General features: G+C 35.5%; 1 protein-coding gene across 3 annotated transcripts in view; it reads right to left on the reverse strand.

The window, feature by feature from the left end:
- Positions 1–25,178, reverse strand: part of LOC138713872 (serine/arginine repetitive matrix protein 2-like) — a 66,338-nt gene that overhangs the window by 18,806 nt on the left and 22,354 nt on the right. For 2 of the 3 annotated variants that reach the window (XM_069846346.1, XM_069846345.1), the window contains exons 7-10: positions 22,475–22,548; positions 21,387–21,454; positions 17,664–17,753; positions 12,749–12,921 (exon numbers count right to left, since the gene is read on the reverse strand). In XM_069846346.1, the coding sequence (XP_069702447.1) occupies positions 12,749–12,921; positions 17,664–17,753; positions 21,387–21,454; positions 22,475–22,548 (405 nt within the window). Of the gene's footprint in view, positions 1–8,943; positions 9,111–12,748; positions 12,922–17,663; positions 17,754–21,386; positions 21,455–22,474; positions 22,549–25,178 lie in introns of those variants that run through there. The other variant, XM_069846344.1, reaches the window with a different exon arrangement.

A 25,178-nucleotide genomic window follows, 5' to 3' on the forward strand; every position in this document is an offset into this window, starting at 1 on the left:
GCAATCGAAAGACAACTAGCGAAACATCACGGAGGCTGGAAATCCAATACTGTCGCAGAAGGTTATGTTCTGTTACTATAATACTATAATAATTAGCGTTAATTGTAAATAATATTCAAATAAATTCAATTTGTCATCTCGTTTTTCAATGTCTAAATCAATTTCAAGGTTATATCAAGATTAATGTTTATTTTACACTCTAGATCATATCAAGGTCAATGTCGACATTTGTTTCTCGGAAAAAATCAATACTTTCGCGTCTGCGCACATCTCACAATTTACGAGGTATTGGACAAGGTCAGTTCTGCTCCCCAGCCAGATAAGAATAACATGAATGAATAATTTCAAGTTAGAAATATGGTCGAGCATAAAACTTGCCTATAATGGTAATTAAGACACTCATATGAAAATTATGAAACTTGCTTGCGCTCGTTTCATAAACATACTCGCGTCTTAATTACTACAAATATAGGCTCGCATAATGTACTATTCTATCACTGCTGTGAAATGTCACAAAAAAAAAGTGTTGTTCAGAAAATAACTCGCATAGTGAGAATTCTTTGCATAAATAGTCAGGTATCAGAACTGGTGTGAAGGATTCATCAGTTTTACAAGCAGGAGAAGGAATTTTCCCATACAATGTGTAACTAAATGTAAGTCAAAACTTTAGGGGTGAATAAATATTATATGAACACTGGTCTGGAAACACTTTATTTCCTTGCTACAGCCCTTTTTATACAACATTACTTGCATTGATGCGGTACATTATGAAATAAAAATAACATACCACATGGAAATATCAATGTTTGGGCCAGTATTGTTGGTGACATTATGGTGGGACCTCATGTTCTTCCACCCAGCCTCAACGGAGAAAGATATGAAGAGTTCTTCCAGTACACCTTACCTGTTCTGTTACACCATGTGCCATTAGCAATATGACAAAACACTTATTTCATGTATGATGGAGCTTCTGTTCACTTTGGTGTCAATGTTTGTTGATTTCTAAATCAAAGGTTCCGTGACAGACAGATAGGTAGGTAGTGAGGGATCAATACCTTGACCCCATGCACTCTCCAGACCTGAACTCATTAGACTTTTATTTGTGGGTCATTTAAAAGAGCTTGTAAAGGAAATTCCAGTGTAAGATGAAGAGAGTCTTTGAGTCTGTATTTTGGAAGACTGCAAGACGAAACTACAATCTCCAGGGATACATCAACACATCTGAACACTTCCTGTAAACAGATTTTCATGTGGTATGCTGTTTTTATTTCATAATGTACCGCATCATACAATGTAAGCAGATTTGTAGAAAAAGGGCTGTACCAAGAAAATAAAGCATTTCCAGACCAATGTTCATATAACATTTTTTTCATCCTCTATATGAGAGGAATATACCCCTAAAGTTTTGACATACATTTTAGTTACACCCTGTATATGGGCGTCCCTCCATTCCTCCAGATAATTTAATACGTCATAATTACAATTTGAATTAAAAGAGAAGAATAACTCCAGTAAGTTAAGTCATCTGTTGTGTAGTGGTCACTGTGGTAACGTCACATCTCCCTACCAACATTACACTGAGCTGTCAGGTGCAAGGTTACAACGACCTGAGTATAATCATCAACATTTTCATTGTCCATATTGACACTGTCATTATCACCACTATTGTCATTGCTGCCACCAGACACTACCAGAGAGCTGTAATGGGGTCAAAGAGACAACAGTAGTAGTACCTTTGTGAGAGGTTAGCTTTGCACTGAACTCTGTTATAACTAGGGTAAAGTTGAGATCTATCTTCGAGGACATTAACAACCAAGAACGTCCATTCGTGGTTGCGTGGTAAAGAAACACAGCCTTCAGGAGGTGGTTCGTTTAAGGGAGGAGATGGATGAAAATTCAAACTTCTACTATTTTTAACTTAGAGAATTTATTTTTTTGCAAACATGCTCCTCTTTGTATACATATACATGCTAGAGAATTTTATTTCTTCTCACTTAAGTAGTTTTTGAGTTATGAATTTTTTTTTGGGTGTGGAGGTGGGGAACATGGGGAATATTTTCAAAATCTATCTCCTCGCATAAGTTTTAAGTATAAAGAAAAGGTAAAGGTATCCCCGTAATATGCCATGAAGGTACTTGGAGGGCATGGAGGTAAAGCCCCATGCTTTCCATGACCTCGGCACTAGAATGAGGGGTGTGGTCAGCACCACGCTCTGACCGCCTTTTACCCCCGGGAAAGACCTGGTACTCAAGTGAACCTCGGGGCCATTCTGAAAGTTTGGCAACGAGAAAAAATCCTGTCACCACTTGGGGTCGAACCCCGGACCTTCCAGCCCGTAGCCAGCTGCTCTAGGACCTACAAATTTGTATAAGTACTTTTGATATATTTAGAAAACACGAAATTTCACCCATCTCCCCCCTATCACTTATCTCACAGTTTAAGGCATCAGATCTAGATGTGGCTGTCGAAAAAAAATCTCAGCACACATCAGGCATACCTGATATGTTTCTGGTAAGAGTGTAGGACAACTCCGAAAATAAATAAACTTGGAAAGAGGACTGAGAAGTGAAAACTACCATCTATGAGAAGGAAACCCTAACAGAAAACCTGGTCCTTCAGTAGTGACATAATGATGAAGTCAATAATGTGGCAACTGTTGAAGAATGAGAAAACAAAAGAATTTGCCTCACCTGTTAATTATAGGCATATTGCCATAGACTGAATGCCAGCTTTAACACTAATACCGGTGTGCATTTAGAGCTGACGCACAGAACTCTGAAGGACTTCTTTTTCAAAGGAAAAACTGTTTCAAATTTAAAAATTACCAGGCTCATCATATTAAATCCTTGAATTTACAATCTGAGCTCGTAACAGTAAATGGAAGCAACAGCTGAAACACAGCCTCATCATCGGAAGTGCCTCAATTTTATACTTTCTTGCAGTAAATGAAATGTAAGGAGACCTCCACAGTAAAAGGACTGCGTATGCATAACATGATGACCACTCTCCTATACAACAACACTGAGATCTCCATTTTGTTCATCCTTTATTTTTGTTTTACAAAAGAAAGCTGTAAGAATAATGACTGGTGTGTATAAAAGGACATCATGTAAAAATATTCTCCCAAACTTAAAAATATTGACATTACCTTGTTAGTACATTCTTTTCATAATGATGTTTTATATTAAAAACCGAGATACATTTAGTACTAATCCAGACATTCATAACTTTAATATAAGACACAAATCAGATCTCCATCTACCCTTTGTTAGTCTAAGTTGTTACAAAAAAAGAAGTTCGCTATTCATGTATTACAGTCTTCAATGTACTGCCTAATTATCTTAAAGCTTTGAAGGACCATGAGAAAAGGTTTAGAATAGAATTAACTAAATTTCTACATACATTCATGCCTTCTACACAACTGAGAAATTGTTTATGCTTGTAAATTGAATTAATCTACTTGATATGAATTGTACAATTTTGTATAGCTCAACTAAAATATGCTTGTAAATTGAATTAATCTGTTTACTATATATTGCATATTTTTGTATAGCTTGGCTGATGAATTGTATATGATGTAAATTCAATAGTAGTCCTTATATTTCAACTAATGAATTGTTTATGCTAGTAAATTGAAGTAATTTGCATGATATATATTATCAGTTTTTGTATATCTCAACTGATTCAATTGTTTACACTTTTAAACTGAATTAATTTACTTGCTAGGTATTATATTTCATAGCTCAACTGATGAATAATCGTTTAGGTTTCTAAATTCAATAATCTGCTTACTATGTACTGTATATTTTTTTGCAGGGCCACCAACATAGCTCAGTCGGCAGATCTGCTAGCCTGCTGATCAGAAGCTACACTCGGGCTTGGGTTGGATCCCCATTTGGTCTGATTAACTGGTAGGGTTTTTTCCGAGGTTTTCCCCAACCATATGGCAAATGCCAGGTGATCTATGGTGAATTTTCGACCTCACATCATCTTTCCAAAAAATTGTTATCTTGTAAAATTTTGACTTGTTCCACATCTTAAAGCTTCAATGCTAATTTAAGATCTATGCGTTAAATAACCAACTTAAAAAAAATTTAAGATCTATGGAATACAATAAATGAAATGAAAATATACCTTTCTTACCATAGAAGTTCCATCATAGTTCACCATCTTTATCACCTGAACGAATTAGAATTCATAAAATCTTCTATAGATTTTCTGTAAAGCATACTGTCGTATGGTAGACTATCATAGCATTTCCACTGTTACCAACAGAATCTGATGAAAGTCCATCCCTGACTAACATGTGCTGTTAATGTTATGTCAAAGCATTTCGAAGAGCATGTCTTATAACACAGAATAAAATTACTAACATACTAACAAAAAGTCAAGTTTAACCTTTCATCCAAATGAAGTATCACAGTAACTTCATCCGAATGAAGTATCACAGTATCTTCATCTAACTGAAGTATCATAGTATCTTAAAAGAGAACTGAGTGATAGATTCCTCATCCTATGGCAACTTTTCCAAAACCTCAACTCGATCACAATCTGGGTTACATAATATGTATACCTTATTACTAACATGCATTTCAAAGAATTAACGCATTTAAAATAACAACGTAACACATTTCCTACTCATATGTACACAACGAAAATACAATTCGGAAATTCATTGTTGTAAGTCAATGTGATATCTCTAGGAGGAAAGTTGAGTGTAAAATTACAACAGTGTGAGCATAGACATGTTACTTAATACGTATTTAATGACTTTAATGAAGTAAAAAGATTATCTGCATTAATCAAAATACTACCATGAGCTTATAATCCAAAACAGTACAACATCTCCTGGCCAAATAGCAGTAGGATATTATTATTTACATTTGAAAGATGTTGCAAAAGAAGTAACAACACACATAACGTTAATAAAAAATTTCGAACAGGTTTCTGACAATGGAACCGTCCAAGGTCATGTAGCTTGAATTTGAAGAAAATGCATATTTAAGCTAATTTTCGTTCATTAAGAAATGTGGTGGTGATAGTCGTTCGTTTTGCTTTTTCCTCGTTTACGAACTACATTGACTTGAAAATCTTGCTACTTATACCACTTCTTGCATGCATTCAGATCCTCGTAGTTCCACGACACTGTATCACAGCTCCTGCATTAATGCTCTATACTAAAAGCCAGGTTATGAACCAACTAAACCGGAAGCAACATTCTGTTGCTCTCTTTCTGAGCTCCATTGCCACATAGTGGCGCGAGATTCAAAGCGTGTTCAGCGTTTGTCACCGATATGTTTAAAATAACTACTGCATATAGTTCTCGATAACACTATCAACAATATTAGTAATTAAAATTACTGTTTTTAAGAAAGCACGAGCTGATGACGCTGGTATGAAATGCGACTCGTAATGCACGTGGTACTGCAAATGGGCTGGGAAGTTTGGCTACATTGTCTCAGTGATTCCATTGCCAGGTTTTCGTTAGCAGACGACATTTTCACGTGAGGTCCAATGAAAAGCTCCGTACTCCTTTCCCCCTCCAACCCCCCACACTCAACATGTCATCGCTGCACAGGCTACCCCTCTAACCCGCACTTTCCTCTCGCCCTGCCAACTACTTCCTGTTTAGTCGGTTCATAACCTGGCTTTTAGCATAGTCTACTTTCTTTTTCTCACATTAACAGAGTAATATAGTACTCTTGCTGAAATACAAATTCAATTTGAATTTAAAATGTGTATTAACTTTATGACTCACCTTAAATGTGATAGTGAATTCGAAATGAAGTGGTTGGAACAAAAAGTCATTGAACAGTACAAACATTTTATATAGGCTGGTTTTCCACTTTTGTGTAACACTGTTTCCAACATGCAACATTGTTGCCAGAACATTGTCAAACTTCCTCACATGTTTTTCTGTCACATATCCACACTTCTGCCACGCGTATATCAGCATGGCTTTGAGGACAGGTGAATGAAACTGTTGATACACAACAGAATTGAAGCCTCTATCGTGCAAAGTGTCTGGAATATTTTCACAGATAATTTGTAGCCTTCGAATTATTATTTTATACTGCCTAAAATTGCACATCCAAGGGTTGCAAAAATTTTGTATTTCTTTGGAGGGATAATTTGTGTTTTAATTGTCTTGCCATCTAAAGTATGGTTTACTCCTGCAAAAGTAAAAATATATATATATTTTTTTTTATCCAATGCCACCAGGTTGTCTTTTCGACATTTCTGGTCTTCTCTCCTGGCCGTGCTTAGTTGTAACCCACTTCTGAGGTTGGGGGCACCTGAAAGGCAGAGTTACATTACCCCGATGATGTGATAGGATGATTATGATAATGTGGTGCCAGGAGAGGTCTTAAATCTAAACTTAACCTAAATTCCAGACCATGGACGAACACAGGAATAATCCCCTTTAAGGAAAAATTCCTGTGCTCTAACCGGGAATCGAACCCGGGATCTCATGAACTATAGCCAGAAGTTCTGACCACTAGACCATGAGGCTGGTGATTATGAAAATATAACAAACAATGTAACTACGCAAAAGTAAATATAGTGTCATCTATCTGACCACTCCACGAATCCAGAAGTAGTAGAAATCTTTACATCCGGGAGAAATACATCTTCCCACGTGATTTTTTTGTCAGTTTACCGGAACTACTTGCAACGACCACGACATTAAATGACTTATAATTGTCTACACGTTGATTTACTTTAGGTCCAAATTCCCCTTTTAGTTCTTGAAAGCATAGTATGTACAGTCGTGTTGCTAGACTTCCATACCTATGGATTTGGACGGTGTACAAATGAGTGACAGATGTCAAGGATTGCACTGCTACTGTATTAACGTGAGTTAAGAGAAAAAAAAAATTAACTAGAGCATTAAGCGAGAGCTGTGATACGGTGTTGCAGAGATATGAGGATCCAAGTGCGTGCAAGAAGTGGTATAAATAGAAACGATTTTTAAGGCAATATATTTCGTAAACGAGGAAAAAGCGAAACGAACGACTATCATCACATTTCTTAAGGGGACACTCAACTATATTTTGGAACTTTTTTCCTATTTGACCAATCTTTTACAAATTTGGAGAAAAAGTTTAATATATACATGGAAAGTAACATGCAAAATCTCAGCTCATTAGATTCAATACTTTTCAAAATAAAAAATATTTCAATTTTTAATCAGTCATTAATTGAAGTATCACTTTTAATTATCATTTTTTATTTTTTGGCTTTGTGCATCTGACTGTGACTTCTCAATGAATAGGGGAAGAATTCTGCGTATTGATTTAGTTCTGTCACGTAAATTAGTGTAGAAATTTAATTTTTCATTTCTATGACACTTTTTCTCCAATTTTTAAGTTGAGTGTCCCCTTAACGAACGAAAATTAGCTTAAATATGCATTATCATTAAATTCAAGCTACACGAACTGGGATGGTTTCCTTGTCAGCTGAATGAACACTAAGAGAGAAAAATAAGTGACTTCAATCTGTCAAAATAAAAACAAAATTGCCACAAACAACGTATGTTTATATGCCCATTATAACTAAAAAAAATGACCAACATATCAAGTGGTCCCAAAACAAAATAAATAGAAGTATTACGCATTTCAGTCATAGATATGTATCAAAGTAAAGCATCACATCGAGTAATTCATTTGAGAGACATACAGGATTTAGGACATAGGTAGCTCAGGTAATTATCACACAAAAAAGTAGAGTAACTGTACACTATAAGCACTCTTTCATGAAAATAATAAGATCCAAGGATCTGCTCACGGTGAAATGGTGTGTGAATGGTACCTCTTACATGATCACAATAAATTTATAAAATACATCTGTCTTCTCTGAACCTGGGTTTTAAGCTTAACAAGATGATAAACAATAAAACTGCTGTTCATTTTATTTATATTTACCTGCAGTGAAAAAGTAAACAAATATATCATTTAAAATGTAAATTTCTTATTCTGCATGCATATTTTGAAGAATGGAATTGATAAGACCACAGAAAGAGGTAAGTTATGTCCATAAATAAATTACTTTAGAAAGTGGTGAGTAACCATTCACATTTTCTTATCACTTTACATGAGCATTTACTTTTTTCTATAAAAAAATTGTATTTTCACGGCAATCATAACTCTACGATGACCAATTCAGTTATGCTTCTATGAACCACAGAATTAAAACTGAATGTTCAGTTCATGCACCTCTGATCCCTTTCTCTCTCACACAAACATTCACACAACCGCTCCACAAAGAACAGAATAATGTTCACTGACACTGAAATTCTGTACTGGAAACCATCTTCCGCGGTCAACAAGATTGATAGGCATGCCAAAATACTGACAACTACTGTATTGAAAACTATCTTATAATGCTGTAATATTTTATGTAGAAGCATACATATAAATGGACAATATATCTCTTACAAAGAAGCAGCTGAAGTAAGTAAGTAAGTAAGTGTGGGGCTAATCTTATCACAGAAAATTTCACATTAGACATCTTTGCTTCAGATAATAAACAGGAGTGATTAAAATAAAATGGCTGGTTTTTAAAACAGCATAACTTTGTGTACATTACACCATATCGGACAGGGTTTCATTCGAGAGTTTAATTTTTTCCTCCCTTTCATTTTTAATGCTTATTATTGTCTGCATTGTAGAAGATCCATACTCAATGCCTCAGTATGTATTTTTATTGAATTACTAGATATCAAACTCCAACATCGACACACAAATGTAAGAAATTTTGAAATAACAGAATCTTTGCTGAACGAGACATCTGAGTTGGAAAACACAATGAAAAATGTCTGTGGCACTTCTGCACCAGTCTCCTCAGAAATCTTTGCATCATTTGTCTCAGGAGTATTCCTACCACATATGTCAAACAAAGAATGGCACAAAGGTAATGAAACTGTGACCATATAAGATTGCTGTTATTCACAAGTTGTGAGAGCCAGATAAGAAGAAACGAGACTGACTTGTATGTAAAATAGATGCAGCTTTAACTAATCCTCATTTCATACAAGAAGACTCTGCATGTCAATAAACATAATTCAACATCCTTCTATGCCCCAACTGCCGATTGGCACTACGTTTGTGCTGGAAAATAAGGCATGCATCAAAACGAGTGGAGCAATGACAGATGACGTGATATAACAGATATTTTTAACTTACAACCTAACATAAAGCACCAAATGCATGTGGGATTTTTACAAGAAAACGCTTACATTATGAAGCATTCATGTTCGGTAACAAACTGCTTTTAAAAGGTTTTGCCTTATGATGTTCAAGCCCTGAATTACCGGCAAATGGCCCTCCCATTATATGACAAAGGATCCTGTACTACAAGTAAGAGAAGTGTTGTATCTAGAGTCATGGATAAATATATAATAATAGGATGCGAAACCACGGTCAGCACCATCTGGCGGAGGGAGGCTGAAATAAGATGATCGGCGCCCAACATCGTAGGTGGTGAGCATTAGAACTACGTGTTGGGTACATTACCCAGAGTTCTCTATTTATCCGTTCGAGATATTGCTCGAGGAGACGAGATGGCAGACAGAAACTTGCTAATAAGTGAACATAAAGTGATACGTGTGTGTATAAGCAGTGTATGTTAAACAGTGATGTTTATGGACGTTGTAAAAATAGTGTTGTTGAATGTATTGTGAAGTAACAGTAATATAATAAATTGAACTATCTACGTAGTTCTTGCAAACTTTTCCATACCCAAAGAATACAATCCCAATTATCTAACCTTTTGCTTTATTGTTTGTGTCTGTCTGGTTATATTTTAATCGGGTAGTGTAAAATAGATCGCCTCTTTTATCTTCCTGCTGGCTACGGTAAGAATTTTCAGTAGAATATGCCGTGAGGAATAAAACTGTAAATGATGAAAGAGTGATGGAACGGAGAAAAATTCTCTCCGGCGCCGGGATTTGAACCCGGGTTTTCAGCTCTACGTGCTGATGCTTTATCCACTAAGCCACGCCGGACACAACCCCGACGCCGGTTAGAATCGTCTCAGATTAAGCTCCATCTCTTGGGTTCCCTCTAGTGGCCGCCCTCTGCACTACGTCATAGATGTCTATGAACGCAGGACCGAAGTCCATACATGCGTTGAGGTGCACTCGAATGAGTGACTGGTTGGCCGGGATCCGACGGTATGGGCGCCGTCTTAAATCACAAAGTGATTTATTACGCATATCATATATATTTTGATGTACCGAAGTACATATGATATTTCCATGCAGATATTCTGCGTCATCATATGATGACGCAGAATATCTGCATGGAAATATCATATGTACTTCGGTACATCAAAATATATATAAAACTGTAAATGTTTTATTTTAAATTGGGTTAGTTTTGAATATCGATGAGGGTGGGAGGGAATACTTTCTGCACAGTTTAACATTTTCGTCACCAGGTGCGCTGCTAAATGCATGGAGTAATTACTCTTTCTGCTACTTGGTGCGCTGCTAGATGTAATAACGCCCCTCCCCCCAACAGGTGGCAGCAAGATCAATTTCTACAACAGCGCCTCTAGTATGTGTTACGTGAAACTTGGTAAGTTTTGCATCCTATTATATATTCATCCATGCTAGAGTTGACAAGTTTATGACTCTACAGCAATCTGATTAAGAGAATCCCAAGATGTTTTGCAACCATGGATGTCACATTCCTTGAATGTATCCAGAAAAGGAAGGGCCATACACAAGGTTTTGCCACCAATATATCTAAGTCTCTTTCAATTAAACCAACAAAGAAAAAGAAACTCTTTGAATATGTTCCTGTTTTGCTTCAATACAGAGATACGTATGAAAAGTACTCAGTTCAAACATAAAATTTCACCAAATAGCAAACAGTTTGCTTTTATTATTCAATATTTGTATTCTCAAAAAAGGTACGTCTTAACAAATGGGTTTTCTCTTCACTATTCTTATTGAACTCTTGTGCTCGTTGTTGATTCTAAGTCAAATCATATTAATGTAACAACATTGTACAGCACAACATATTACACGCACTGTTTGAGAACATGAAGAGTCTACTGCAAAAAAGGGGGAATGTCGTAAATTTGTAAAAAAAATTAGATGGAAGGTTCAGTACTATAGATCAAAGGAAGCTGCATTGCGAGAAAGATGATAGTTCCAGATCTACATCCTGTTGAATTGGTACGTAACACAAAAAGGGTAAATGTCAAAGTTTAAATTTCATTTCCTGCAAAATGAAATAAATTCGACATTCCCCCCCTTTTTTTTTTGCAGTTGACTCTTCTTATTGCTTGAATTCATTTATACTTAAATTGGATCCCTTAAAACATGCCTTTTTTTTTTTTTTTGTAAACTTCTGCAAATGTTGCTTACAATGTTGTTATAACCAGTGCTTCAATCAGATCACGTCTTGCAAGATGGAAGGAGAAAAAGCAGCTAATAACATGCATTATCAAAAAATTCTTCAATAATCATAAATTATACGAAAATGTGCTACAATAATAATTCTACACTGCTTTACCCACCCAAGACTTCTCACCAACTATAGTACTATAGTAGACCGAGATAATTGCACGATTTTTCAACACTGCGAATGCATGCACGCACACACACACGCACATACACATACATAAATATAATAGTTACCTCATAAGATTAGTTTACTATATCATATAAAGAAAATACTGTATAAAAATTATGGGAATTATAATTGTGTTTGGTTGTAGGTTAGTTCAGAGGTAAAATCAAGTGGAACTACAATATAATTTTCGTTTAGGATGAGAGTAGATTTTCACGTAAAATACCTAACTGCTCAATACTGTTTGATAGTTAGCTGAGTAATGATAAGTGGTACACTTTTTGTTGTGTGTTCTGTTTTATATACTTTTCAAAGGCAAAAAACACACATGATAAACAATATTCATATTGTGAATAATATCTTCTGTTAAAATATATTAATTTACTATTTAAATATCGCAATGTTGTTTTGTACTTAGCTTTATATAAGAAACTAAATTAAATGGAAATCAGATATATTTTTACAGATTTTTGTCCACTTGGACGAATTTACATTTTAATTGTCATAATTGCATTTTTGAGAAATTCTTGCGTAATTTTTAACCCATCCTATTCTTCATATTTACATAAGACTATAACATTAATAATTTAGAATAAAACTTCTAGTTTCTTCAGTTTCATTACACACTGACAGTAGAATATGACATCAATTTTGCAGTCATATAACACATTTTAATGCATTTGTAATTATACAGAATGCTGGACTAACATTACTTCTCTTTATCAATCACTTTTTATGGAGATTTTAAAAATTTGAATTATATGAGCCCAACCCTCAAAATCAGAATGATGTACGTATAAAGCATGTGTGTTATAAGATGTGATTTTCTTTGTAAGGGTGAATGTTATAATTTTTTTTTTTATTTATCGATTTTAAAAATCGAATATGAAAATAAAGTTATTCTGTAGAACACACAGCAGTGGACATACATGGTAATACCAGCACTAGTATAACATTTTATGTGTTACAAGTTCTTTTATGCATTGAAGTTAAGAGCAAAGGCCTGTAACGAAAAGCAAAACTTCATCGGAAAAGATATACAAATACAATGAGAACTGCCAAGTAAGTTCCTTTCCAACACAGAAGGTAGATTGTGGATGGCAGCTGGCTGCCGTTTGGAAGAGGAGGAGGAGGGAAGAGGGGAAGTGTGAAGTGCGGCACTTTACCTTGTCAGCAGGCCTAGAGCCTAGCATCACGTTACGTTTCAGCTTCACCTTTCGACTTCTCCTCCGTGGCATAAGGCAGTCGTCTGGTGGAGAGCCAGAAGCAGGAAGGCCCAGCCGCATCCTTATAGGAAGTTTTGAGGGTGGGGATTCGGGCTTCAGTTCACATTTCGATCCTGCAATCAAAACACAAACACATATCAACATGCTACTACCAAATTTACAAGTATTCTGATCTGGAATCAAGGAACAGAAAAGGACAATAATATTATTTTATTTCTTTATTATTTATTTATTTTTTTAACCTGGTAGAGATAGGCCTTCTCTTCCCCTCTACCAGGGGATTACAATTACAATATTATACCTGGTAAGGTTTATCTTGTCTCAGTAGCAATAAAACCAAGTCCCTTCAAATGAGGGTGGAGATTATAGGAGGGTTGTAAATTTTCAGGATTCCTTTCAAAATCTTGTCATTGTATAGGCTACCGGAACTCAATTTCTTGAAAGACAAGCTTAGTGACGGAACTACACAGTACGAAGAGAGATATTTTGTAATTTATTTTGCGCTACAGAATGTATTAACTGGTCCCTTCCGCCACTGGATGGATGGACGGCACAGCTCCATTTCCCCCATTGCCATAACAATTCAGACGAAGTAAGACATATCTCCTTTCTCTCTCTTTTCACAGTGAGACAAGATACATCACACAGACTCTAAGAATACAATTACAATTAATATTAAATACAAGAAATACTGAAATCAGAAGTAAACACTGAAATACTAAAACAATTGTCTTTAGACACAATTAATATTAGGTACCCTCCACAAAACTGGCTTCATTTATACACCGAAGGATCCTTGATCTCCAGAGAACAAGGTGCCGGTGCAGGTGTTACGTGCTGTCTCTTCTCACTTTATAGATCTCTTGGATATGGAACAACAAGTTTTGATGGTGAAATCATTGCAATAAGTGAAAGTCTCAGGAATCTTCTATGCCATATCAATAAATTTAAGAATGCAGTTATATTGTGAGACTCCAAAGCAGCTATTCTATCAATAGTCTCTAAACACACACCTTCATCTCAAACAGCAGAAATAACTAAAATGCTCTCTCAATTAATATCACTCAATAAAAGAATTGTATTCCAATGGATACCATCCCACTGTGGAATCCTAGGAAACGAGAATGTGGATGCTTTAGCAAAGAAGGGCAGCACTGCTACTTACAGACCTGTTACTAAATCTACGTATTCCTCTGTGAAAAGATTTATTAAATCTACATACTTAGACTTCAACAAACAAAATTTGATAACACAATCCCAAGGGAAAAAATGGAACTCTCTGCATCATAATCCACAGTTGATTCCCGATTTACCACGCAAATCGTCTGTAGCTGCATTTAGATTGGCAACAGGCCATGACTGTTTGGCCAAGCACCTGCATAGAATTGGAATATATCAGTCTCCTAACTGTCCATTGTGCAACTCAAATCAAGAAATGGATTTAGAACATCTCAAAATCTGTGCGTCAGTGGCTAACCATGACAATATCTTTGAAAAATATTGGAGTGCAAGAGGTCAAATGACTTTGTCAAATGCCTGACATTAGAAAACAACAACAACAACAATTAATATTACATTTACAAATACAATAAAAATCAAAGTACTAAAAAATTAACTGATTAATAAAAGCTAGACAGTTTATTGTAAAAGTTAAAAAGAGAGAAGCATTTCTTTTATTGATTAAGTACAAATTAAACCCACTCTACCCAGAAAGGAAATGCTTAATAAGCTTGCTTTTGAACGCTACTAAATTCAGACAGTCTCTGATGTCACTGGGTAGGGCATTCCACAAGCGCGAGAGCGAGATTGTGTATGATGATGAATACGATGATGTCTTATGTGTTGGTATGGCTAGTATGCGGCTATTTTGCGTGCGTGTGAAGACATTATGATATGATGACAGGTAACTGAAACGGGAGGCAAGGTAGGTAGGTGTAGAGGTGTGAAGGACTTGGAAAAGGAGAACAAGAGAATGAAAATTTCTACGTTCGTTAAGCCGTAGCCAGTTTAGAGTTTGGAAGGATGGGGTAATGTGGTCAGCGCGACGGACATCGCAGACAAAGCGAACACAAGAATTATGAACACGTTGTAATTTTTGCGACTGGTTGACATTGAGGTCAGTCAGTAGAAAATCACAATAATCGAAGTGGGGCATTACTAGTGTTTCCACTAGTATTTTCTTGAGTGATAGCGGGAGGAATTTTCGAATGCTGTGATAGTGAGGAGCAATACAGTATATGCAAATGCATACTTGTATTGAAGTTGCATATCTTAATAAAACTTAGTAATTATACATATTTCATGTTTAATTAAGATGACTGAAGCATGGTTATTCGTGCATATACAGTATGTGCATATTTCAAGTGGCCAGGGTTTGAATCCAGGGTTTTCCCTCAACCCAATATGTGCAAATGCTGGGTAACTTTCAGTGCTGGGCCCTGGACTCATTTCACCGGCATTATCACCTTAATTTCATTCAGACGCTAAATAACCTAGATGTTGATACAGCATCGTAAAATAACCGAATAAAATAAATGTATATTTTTTTATTCTCTGTAGTGAGAAATATTTTCTAGTTTCCTGAAGTTCGGTAAAACAAGTAGTAATTATTTATTTTAGCTGATGACGCGTTTTTGACAAAATTTATTCAAAATTCCTTGATTTCAATTGGGAAATATGTTGTTGTTTGTTGTTTTCTAGTGCCAGGTCTTTGGCAATATAGTCATTTGACCTCTTGCACTCCAATATTTTTCAAAGATATTATCATGGTCAGCTACTGAAGCACAGATTTTGAGGTGTTCCGAATCCATTTCTTGGTTTGAGTTGCACAATGGGCAGTTAGGGGACTGATATATCCCAATTCTATGCAGGTGTTTGGCCAAACAATCATGGCCTGTTGCCAATCTAAATGCAGCTACAGACGATTTTCGTGGTAAATCGGGAATTAACTGTGGATTAATTGGGAAATATGTACAAACTACCAAAATTGACCAGAAAGCAATAATTGTAATTTTTATGTAGTTAGTTGCTACTTACAACATTTTTTTATTATAATATAATATATATATATATATATATATTATAATATAATATATATATATACATATATATATACACACACACACATAATTATTATGAAAATTTATTACACTGAAGTACAAAACATCACATCTACCAGGGTATTTGAAAAGTAATGACAACATAGTTACTGTTTCACACTAAATTTATTTAGGTTACTTTTGACATTACATGCTTCAAATATAGTCTTCTATCATGTCAACAATACACAGCAAAATTCTTGGAAGACAGCGGGACTCCATCTGCAGCAGCATTTCTGGATGTCTCTCTCACTGATCAATCTAAAGCTCTTCGGATGTCAACTCTTGATCGAAAGTGAATGCCTCGCTTCCACCCAACTTGCAATAGTTCAGTATGGTAGGACTTCTCTCCCACAGGCTTCTTGTAATGCTCTAAAGCACTGAGTTGTATGTTTTTCTCTTGCAAATTTGTATTTTTATGAAGCACCTTTGTTCGTACCTTTAGGGCAGTATTGTTTACTACAAATCAGAAACAGCCACTGTACTTATGAAATATGGCTACTTCGAGACTTTCAATATTGCAAATTTATGAAACAATCGCTGCTCTATTACACAGTACAAGATTTCAATGGTCACCACTATAGAGGATTCCACATTAAGAAAATAACACCAAACATATGGGGGCTGTTCCATCAACTATTTATTAGTATTTTTCTCGAGTAATGGGAATCAATTAATTTCATTTAATTCATAAAACATAATTTCATTAAGAAGTAGAGCAATTTCATGTGCTAAAATTGTGTTACATCTCTAAAATTATAATATATTTAATGTACGAAGTCCACACCTGTGGAGTAACGGTCAGCGCGTCTGGCCGTGAAACCAGGTGGCCCGAGTTCGATTCCCGGTCGGGGCAAGTTACCTGGTTGAGGTTTTTTCCGGGGTTTTCCCTCAACCCAATATGAGCAAATGCTGGGTAACTTTCGATGCTGGACCCCGGACTCATTTCACCGGCATTATCACCTTCATCTCATTCAGACGCTAAATAACCTAAGCTGTTGATAAAGCGTCGTAAAATAACCTACTAAAATAAAAAATAATGTACGAATATCGCGATAGCAGCTAAATTGGTGGAATAGCCTTCTGCTTTCTTGCCAAGCATCCCTGCTGCTAAATTTAATAGATCAGTAGGTGTGGTATAGTTGAGGCTAAGATTTCACACTATTAAAACACGTACAACATTGTCTGCGCTTACGTCTTAAGAGTACTTTGCCGACTGAAGGTGAGATGCGGTTGTTGAGAATATAAAAACCCTCTGCTTCAAGTTGCATAGAGTATTGATCATCACTACTACAGGCATTATTATTATTATTATTGGAGTATTATTAGGTTTTTGACAAACATGGATTACAGAAAATATTTCAAGAAAATTCGGAAGAAATTATGGCATGAGGTGTTGTACACAAGAATGAAAATATCTATTTTATGTAATTCATCATGTCAGTATATTCAATAAACCAAATATAGTTTTGTAGTAATTAATCTAATCTTGAATCTGAATTAAGAAACTAAGTAGATCTCCTATATATCCTGATTAAAAGTAGCATAATAAGTAAAACAAGTGATATTAGCTAAATTAAGTATAATGAGTGAAATTAGCTGAACAAGTAAAGTGTTAAAGTTGGAAACAAAGTAGCTACAAACATTCTTTATCTATTATAAGATATTGTACTGGTGTTGTCAGAAATCCTGTTAAGTTAGGGTATGGTCTTTCACAACAATTTGGAGTTAGAGAAGCAATGCAAAACAACACTCACCTTTAGGAATCGTAACACTTATAGACGCAACTCTCCTTTCTGGAACAGGCTGTCTCTTTAACACCAGAACTCGTCGCACATCAGTCTTCTCTGCAGAAAACAATATACAATATGTCAGTTTTTGAATCTGTCTTCAATTTTTAATGCTCTATTTCTAAAGTCAAATAAGACAGGGCTGAATACATGTGGTTTGACCATGTACAATGAGAATCACTATAATCACAATAATCACAGAATGGTGAAACACGAAGTGACCCTGTACACGTCACTGAGATGTACACAAGCCAGGAAGGAAAGAAAGTCATGCTTTCTGACTTCCAAACAGCACCTCTATATCCAGGAAAGAAATGATACCTACTCAATACAGTATTGTCTCAATATAACGAATTTCTGATCCACTACCTAGTATACTAAATACAAGACTATGGAGGAAATTACGAAAGTGAAAATATTATTCACTAAATGTACGAAAATTTTTCATGGTACAGATTATTCGATTTTTTTATTAACCATTCAGCCTGCTCCCTTCATTACAACGGATAATAGAGGTTCTACTGCACCAATTATCATCTAGTATTACAAATCCACGGTAGTGAATACCACCAAGGACTGTAAGCAAGCTTCTGAAAGATTTCAGGGCCGTTCAATCAACTCTGCCCATTTCACTTAAGACATACAGTGCATCTGAGCCATATGTCCACGATGAATGATCAACTGCGTGTTGGGTGAGATTCCGCGCTTCTACCACTGAGACAACATATATGCTGATGCAGATAGTCATGACCATTCCCATACATATCAACACTACGACATCAATAAATAAAACAATTTATCTGTAACTTGGTTTCTGGCAGTATTCGTTTAGCTGAGATGGAGAGCAGATTGTCTCGTCATGGTAAACAGATATTCATTAAGGGAACGTATTTACATATACAACACATACATAAAGAATAGAAAATCGTGTGTTTCGAGCCGAAAATTCAAACATAAATTTCCTGATAGGACGGTATCTTCTAGAAAAGCAATACAGTATTAAGGTTATTTAATAGATTTAATGAAACAGGTTCTGTAAATGACAGAAAAAGACGACAAAAGCGCCATTCTTACAGAAGAAAAACTGGATGAAATTGTGTGGCATTAGAATGCAGCCCATGCAAGTTTCTGAGACGTTTAACACAGCAGACAGGGATTTCTAAAGATCTGTAGTAGTGCGAAAAAAATTATTGAAACTAAATTCCATAATGTCATGAACTGCTGCCCCAACATTACAATCGCAGGCTTAATTTTTGTAACCGATGCTAGAAAAAGTAAATAATAAAGGATCTGAATGACAATTTCTTGAGAAGGTGTGAAATATGCGTACAAGACAATGGACATCACATACAGCATCTTCTGTGAGCAGGGTGGGCACCAAATGATGATGTGTGTTGTACACCTAAGTTTTAACGAGTTGAGTGGTGCGAGGGCACAGTAAAAGAAAAGCTGGGCACACGGTCAGTCAATCAACGTCGACATATGGCCCAGACACACTGTACATGCTGGCATGCTTAGGCCCCGTTGCAGAAACACCGATCAAAATATGATTGGCAATCAAGGAGGGTTTGATTGGCTATCAGTTCTATTTCTGTTGCAGAAAGAACAATCAATGTTTGATCGGAAATCAGTCTTCCATCAGATTTGATCAACAGATTTTTGCTGGTTAAGTCATTGATCATCGATCAAGCAGGCTATTTATGTTGTTTTGTTTATAATGCAGTATTATATAGTAAATAGTTAAAGCGTAACAATATTGTTTTCGACATTATGGATTCTTCTGATGAAGAAATTTTAAATGAAAAAAATATTATTAAGAAGAAGGCGTTTCCGTGATAGACATGAATTGTTTTTATGTATAATGACAGAAAATTTGAGCAAAGATTTAGGTTAAGTAAGGATTCCTGTGTTTTGTTACTTTCAAAAATTGAAACAAATATATGCAGACAGATAAATCAAAACCTTCCACTTTCTCCTATGAACCAAGTTCTAATAATGCTGAGATTTTATGCTGTTGGAATTTTTCAGGCGGTCTTGGGTTATCTTGTTAGGGTCCACAAATCAACTATTTGCCGAGTAGTTAGGAATGTTACGTATGAAATTGCTTTGTTATGGCAGGGTTTCATAAATCCCCAAACTTCAAACAGGGAACGATTTGAAATCCAGAGAGAATTTTCAGCCATGTCAGGATTTCCAAGAGTAGCCTAATATTGGTTGTATAGACTGCTCACATCCCCATCCAATCACCTGGTTGAAATGATGCCGAACTTTATCGAAATAGAAAAGGTTTCTTTTCTGTGAATATACAGGCAATATGTAGTCTACACCATCATTGAAATTCTGGAATGTTGTAGCCCATTGGCAGGGTTCTACACATGACAACACATTATTTTTAATGAGTAGGTTACGAGCTCCATTTGTAAACAGAGAGATGGGAAATGGAATTATTTGGGGTTATGGAGGCTATGCATATTCCAATTTCTTGTCTATTCCCCTAGCAAATCCCACAACAGAAGCCCCCTCACGTTTTTTTTTTCTTCATTTTCTTTCACTATATTGTAGTCTATATACAAATAGAATCCGCCTGTTTCCTTTCTACAAAAAGGAACAAAACAGCAAAACATTCACTTGTTTTCCTAGTCACCGCCCACCTGATATATTCGTTTCGCGACTTTTAAAGAGCATCAAATTGGCTGTGGTTGCTAAATAGCGCTGTTGTCAAATGTATTTCTTTCTTAAATCAGCAATTAGTAAATTGAGACAAGTTGATTGGAGATTCACGTTTGTGCAACGCAATGAACAATCAAATAAATCAGACATCAACTGATTGGCGATCAGGGACTGATTTGATTTGCGTTTCTGCAACCGGGCCTTAGAGCTCGTCTAACACAGTACCATTTCTAATTTTATACTTAGAGGAATTCTTACGTTCAACTTTGAAACATTTCAATTGAGTCCCTCATGAAAACAAAATCCTCACATACACACGAACTTCCAGAAGGATAAAAAGCTCCTGTTAATTCTTTTATGCTCGACCATGCCGAAATATAGTAATTATACACCTGGTAGCAGTCCTTTAATGGACCTCATTAAAGTGCACCTATTCATTAAAGTTCAGGTTTTCCACCAATCAGAAAGAAATATGAAAGTGCAAGTATCGATTATTCTCGGATATGCAATCGAAAGACAACTAGCGAAATGTCACGGAAGCTGGAAATCCAATACTGTCGCAGAAGGTTATGTTCTGTTACTATAATAATTAGCGTTAATTGTAAATAATATTCAAATAAATTCAATTTGTCATATCGTTTTTCAATGTCTAAATCAATTTCCAGGTTATATCAAGATTAATGTTCATTTTACTCTCTAGATTATATCAAGGTCAATGACATTTGTTCCCCGGAAAAAATCAATACTTTCGCGTCTGCGCACATCTCACAATTCACGAGATATTGTTCAAGGTCACTTCCGCTCTCCAGTCAGATAACAATAACATGAATACTTATGAATAATTTTAAGTTAGAAAAATGGTCGAGCATAAAAAGTCGTATGAAACTTGCCTATAATGGTAATTAAGACGCTCGTATGAAAATTATAAAACTCACTTGTGCTCGTTTCATAAACATCCTCGCATCTTAATTACTACCATTATAGCCTCGTTGCATAATGTACTGTTATCTCATCCTTTACCTTTCTTTGACTCGGCCCTCTTCCCAGTTGTTTGCTTGTCCTCTCTTTCACTGTGTTTCACATTTTTCCTGAAATAGAATAAAGTACACAAGTGATTCAAAGGTACAGAATGTTCGTCAATCAACAATACATCACTGAAGAAACCAAGTAACAATAGGGACATTAAATTGATGTTAGTATTTCTTCCATAAGGCCTAAATCCTTGATTGATGGTAGTGGTAGTAATTTTGGTGATGGTGATGATAATCATGACCACACACATTCTTCTAAAGGCCTACTGTCCATCCATAAACCACAAAAAAAGTAAATTAAAATCATCAGTACCAGTTGCAGAAGACACAGCCCTGCAGTATATATTGACTACACCCCACCTCTGGCTACTAGCAACAGACATCTATAATGAACACCGATCAAAATACCCCTCATTTCTCGTGAAAAACAACAACTGAATAGACTACAGTGGACTTTATGTTGTCAGCAAACAGCTGGATGCATTAAGAAGATTGATAATCATGACCACATTTTATTACTGAACTAAGAAGTCTTGTCTATAGCATTAATGCTGTGTATCCACTGTTGACCCGACTGATTTTGTCCAGCTACTAACTGTACTACATAATGTATATTCACTGCTATCCCCATAATTGTTCTCGAAATATTAAGCTGTAAATGTCTGGAATAATTCATCAAGAAATTGATCATCTCCCTAAGCCCCAGACCTGGCAATGACCAAAGGGACAATACAAATTCTTAAATTCTTAAAAGTGAACAATATACAATTACCACATTTACTTGCATACTGAACTGCAAAGCTATCAATATTTCAGATAAAAGTCGTAATAACATCACAGACGTTAACTGGCATATTAGGAAACAAATTGAGAAAATTCCATGTTCTGAGGGTTTCATTAATTAATTTAATAATATTTTCTCAGTTATATTGTATTAAGTTTATATGGTGTCATCTCAAGTGTTTACATGTCAACTAAGCAGTATATAAAACAATGACCCATAAGGAACATTTTTGAGAATGCAAGTACAAGTATACTACACATAGGACATACTTGGCTTTAGCATAATTCACTTACTTTCCAACAACTCCAACTCCAACAAATGCTGACTGCAGGAGTCTTGCTGGCAATTTCTCATGAAGAGATCCTGCCTGTAATTTAAACAACAAAACGTTGTTACACTTCTAACAAAGCAACTGTAATACATTATTACATTTTCTGCATATTTTGAGAAGAGAAAAACAAAATTCTACAACTTACATGAGAGAGGAAAAAGAACCAATTTTTTTTTTAAATATATTAAGCATAATAAAACGCATCCAACAAGTTTATATACTCTCATATATATATTTCCAGTACATATTTGTCATATCATACAAATTCCACTTTGGAGCCACTTTAAAACCTTACGACAATGCTCCTATTCTAGGTACATTGTCAATGCATTAAATTATAAATAACTACAACCTCATATTACAAGCGTATGGTGACTGGATGGGTTTTCGAGAGCCAGACCCTGTGGCTCCATACACTATTATGGTCGCAGAGAAAGAGCAACTTCTGATGTCTCTAGTAAAGCATATGGAATGTAAGAGTAAAAGCACAATGTTGCAAGTGTGGGAGTTAGGGAATTTATTATCTATATCGCAACGTCGCATCCATTTCATGTATGGCACCAGAAAGGTGATTGACATACACAGTTCCCATTGGCTCTGGAATCTGGGAGTGGACAGGAGTTCAAACACATATTACGAAGCTATCAAAAGTTGCTTCTTTCCTTGCAACCACAACAAGGCTACATTGGCCCATTTTGCGCCCTATAAATATTATGACATCTGAGTTTCTGCTGAGTCAGAGAGTTAAAATTTTTATAGGTATGAACGATACTCATCCTGTAGACACGTTTTACAATCGTGATTTGTCACGAATTTTGCTCATTTCCCCAGTTTTTTTGGAAATCTGACAATTTTTTGCACTAAACAAGATTTTATTTGTGAACATAATCAAATCATACATTCAACAGTCACGAAATTCCATTATTTATTCTCGACAATGAAACATAAAAAATGAGTACGAAAATGGGTTTGTCTTTCATGTTTTATTGTGTGGAAGGCATGGCTGCTTAGCTGTGAAAAATGAAAATCTGTGTCGTGCATACGCAATCCTTAGTTTTGTTGCACACTAACACAATAAGAAGAAAGGTGTAAAAGATATTTACCACATTTTCAGCCAGAGTACACAACAAGTACTTCGGAATAATGTAAGGAAATGGGTGTTTTATGTAGGGGATTGCGTATTTTATTACCAATCTTTTAAAAGTGATTTCCATGTTTAAATACAGACATATATTTACATATTTGAGGGGCTCACAACCAGAGTGGACCAAGTCCACTGGATTAAGGTTAAATCCAGAAAAATCGCAAAATAATCGTAATGGGACATAATTGTCTACGAAGTACTCTTGATAGTGGTACTATACCACATATAATATTGAATGGGATTATTGTTAAATACAGTGAAACAGTTACAAATCTTGGCATTTTTATGGATAGCGATCTAAATTGGAACACTCCAGTAACACACATTTGCAAAAAAACATTTTCTCAACTTCACTCCTTGTTTCATATGAAAGAATTTCTACCACTTAGTCTAAAAAAGAATCTTATTCAGACGCTCGTAATGCCCCATTTTGATTATTGCGATTCCTTGCTAACTAATGTAAGTTCACTCTTAGCTGAGAGACTACAACGTGTTCATAATGTGTGCGTACGATTCATCTGCAATACTCGTAAATTTGATCATATAACACCTTCCCTCCAGTTACTTTCATGGGTGCGTCTGAAGGAACGAAGAACAATACATTCACTGTCTCTTCTGTTTAGAATCATGCATACTTCTACTCCGAATTATCTGTTATCGCGCTTCCAATTTCTTACAACTCTTCGAAACCGACATCAAGCACTTCTTTCTATCCCTCATCATAGAACGTCTTTATACTCATCTTCCTATACTGTAGAAATACCTCGCCTCTGGAATTCGTTACCTAATGACGTCAGGGACTGCCGGACTTTATCACAATTCAAAATTAAATTGGAAAATTTTGTCTTAGTTAATGTTTTTAGGTATTGCTGGAAGTATTGTGTTTTTTTATTCCTTTTCTTTTTTAATCTAGATTAAAATTGCAAGTTTCTTGTTTATGTTACTTAATTAGTTAGGATACAATTAATTATGATACTTAATCACTCATTTAAAGTTTGTGTGACTGCAACCTGTGTATATTTTTGTGTGGCTTTCCTTTGTTTATAGTGTTTTTTTCTCTCTCTCTCTTTATTTCTTGTGTAGCTTTATTTTGTATATAGTGTATTTTTTCTGTTTATTTCTATTATTGTATTTGTATTCCTGGTGTTGTGGAAGAGAAGGCCTGGTGGCCTTAACTATACCAGAATAAATAAATAAATATGGTCAGTTTGTGGATTAATACAATCTCAGATGAAGAAAACTTAGATTTATTCATTGCCGTAACAAACAAAGTCCATAACTCATTTGTTATTCCACAGAGGGCAGCATTTCCTATGGAAGGTGAAGGTTGCTAAGCGTAAGGCAAGAACTTTGAGACTCAATATCTCAGAACTATTCCAGATGGACTTGGTCCACTCTGGTTGTGAACCCCTCATCTAAAGAAGACATATCAACAACTTACAACATACTGGGGTGATCGCAAGAAAATGAATTAAATTCAAGTCGTAAGCACTGGCAATCAACATATTTAAATAAAGACTTT

The sequence above is a fragment of the Periplaneta americana genome, chromosome 14 (assembly GCF_040183065.1).
Source record: "Periplaneta americana isolate PAMFEO1 chromosome 14, P.americana_PAMFEO1_priV1, whole genome shotgun sequence".
Classification (NCBI taxonomy): domain Eukaryota; kingdom Metazoa; phylum Arthropoda; class Insecta; order Blattodea; family Blattidae; genus Periplaneta; species Periplaneta americana.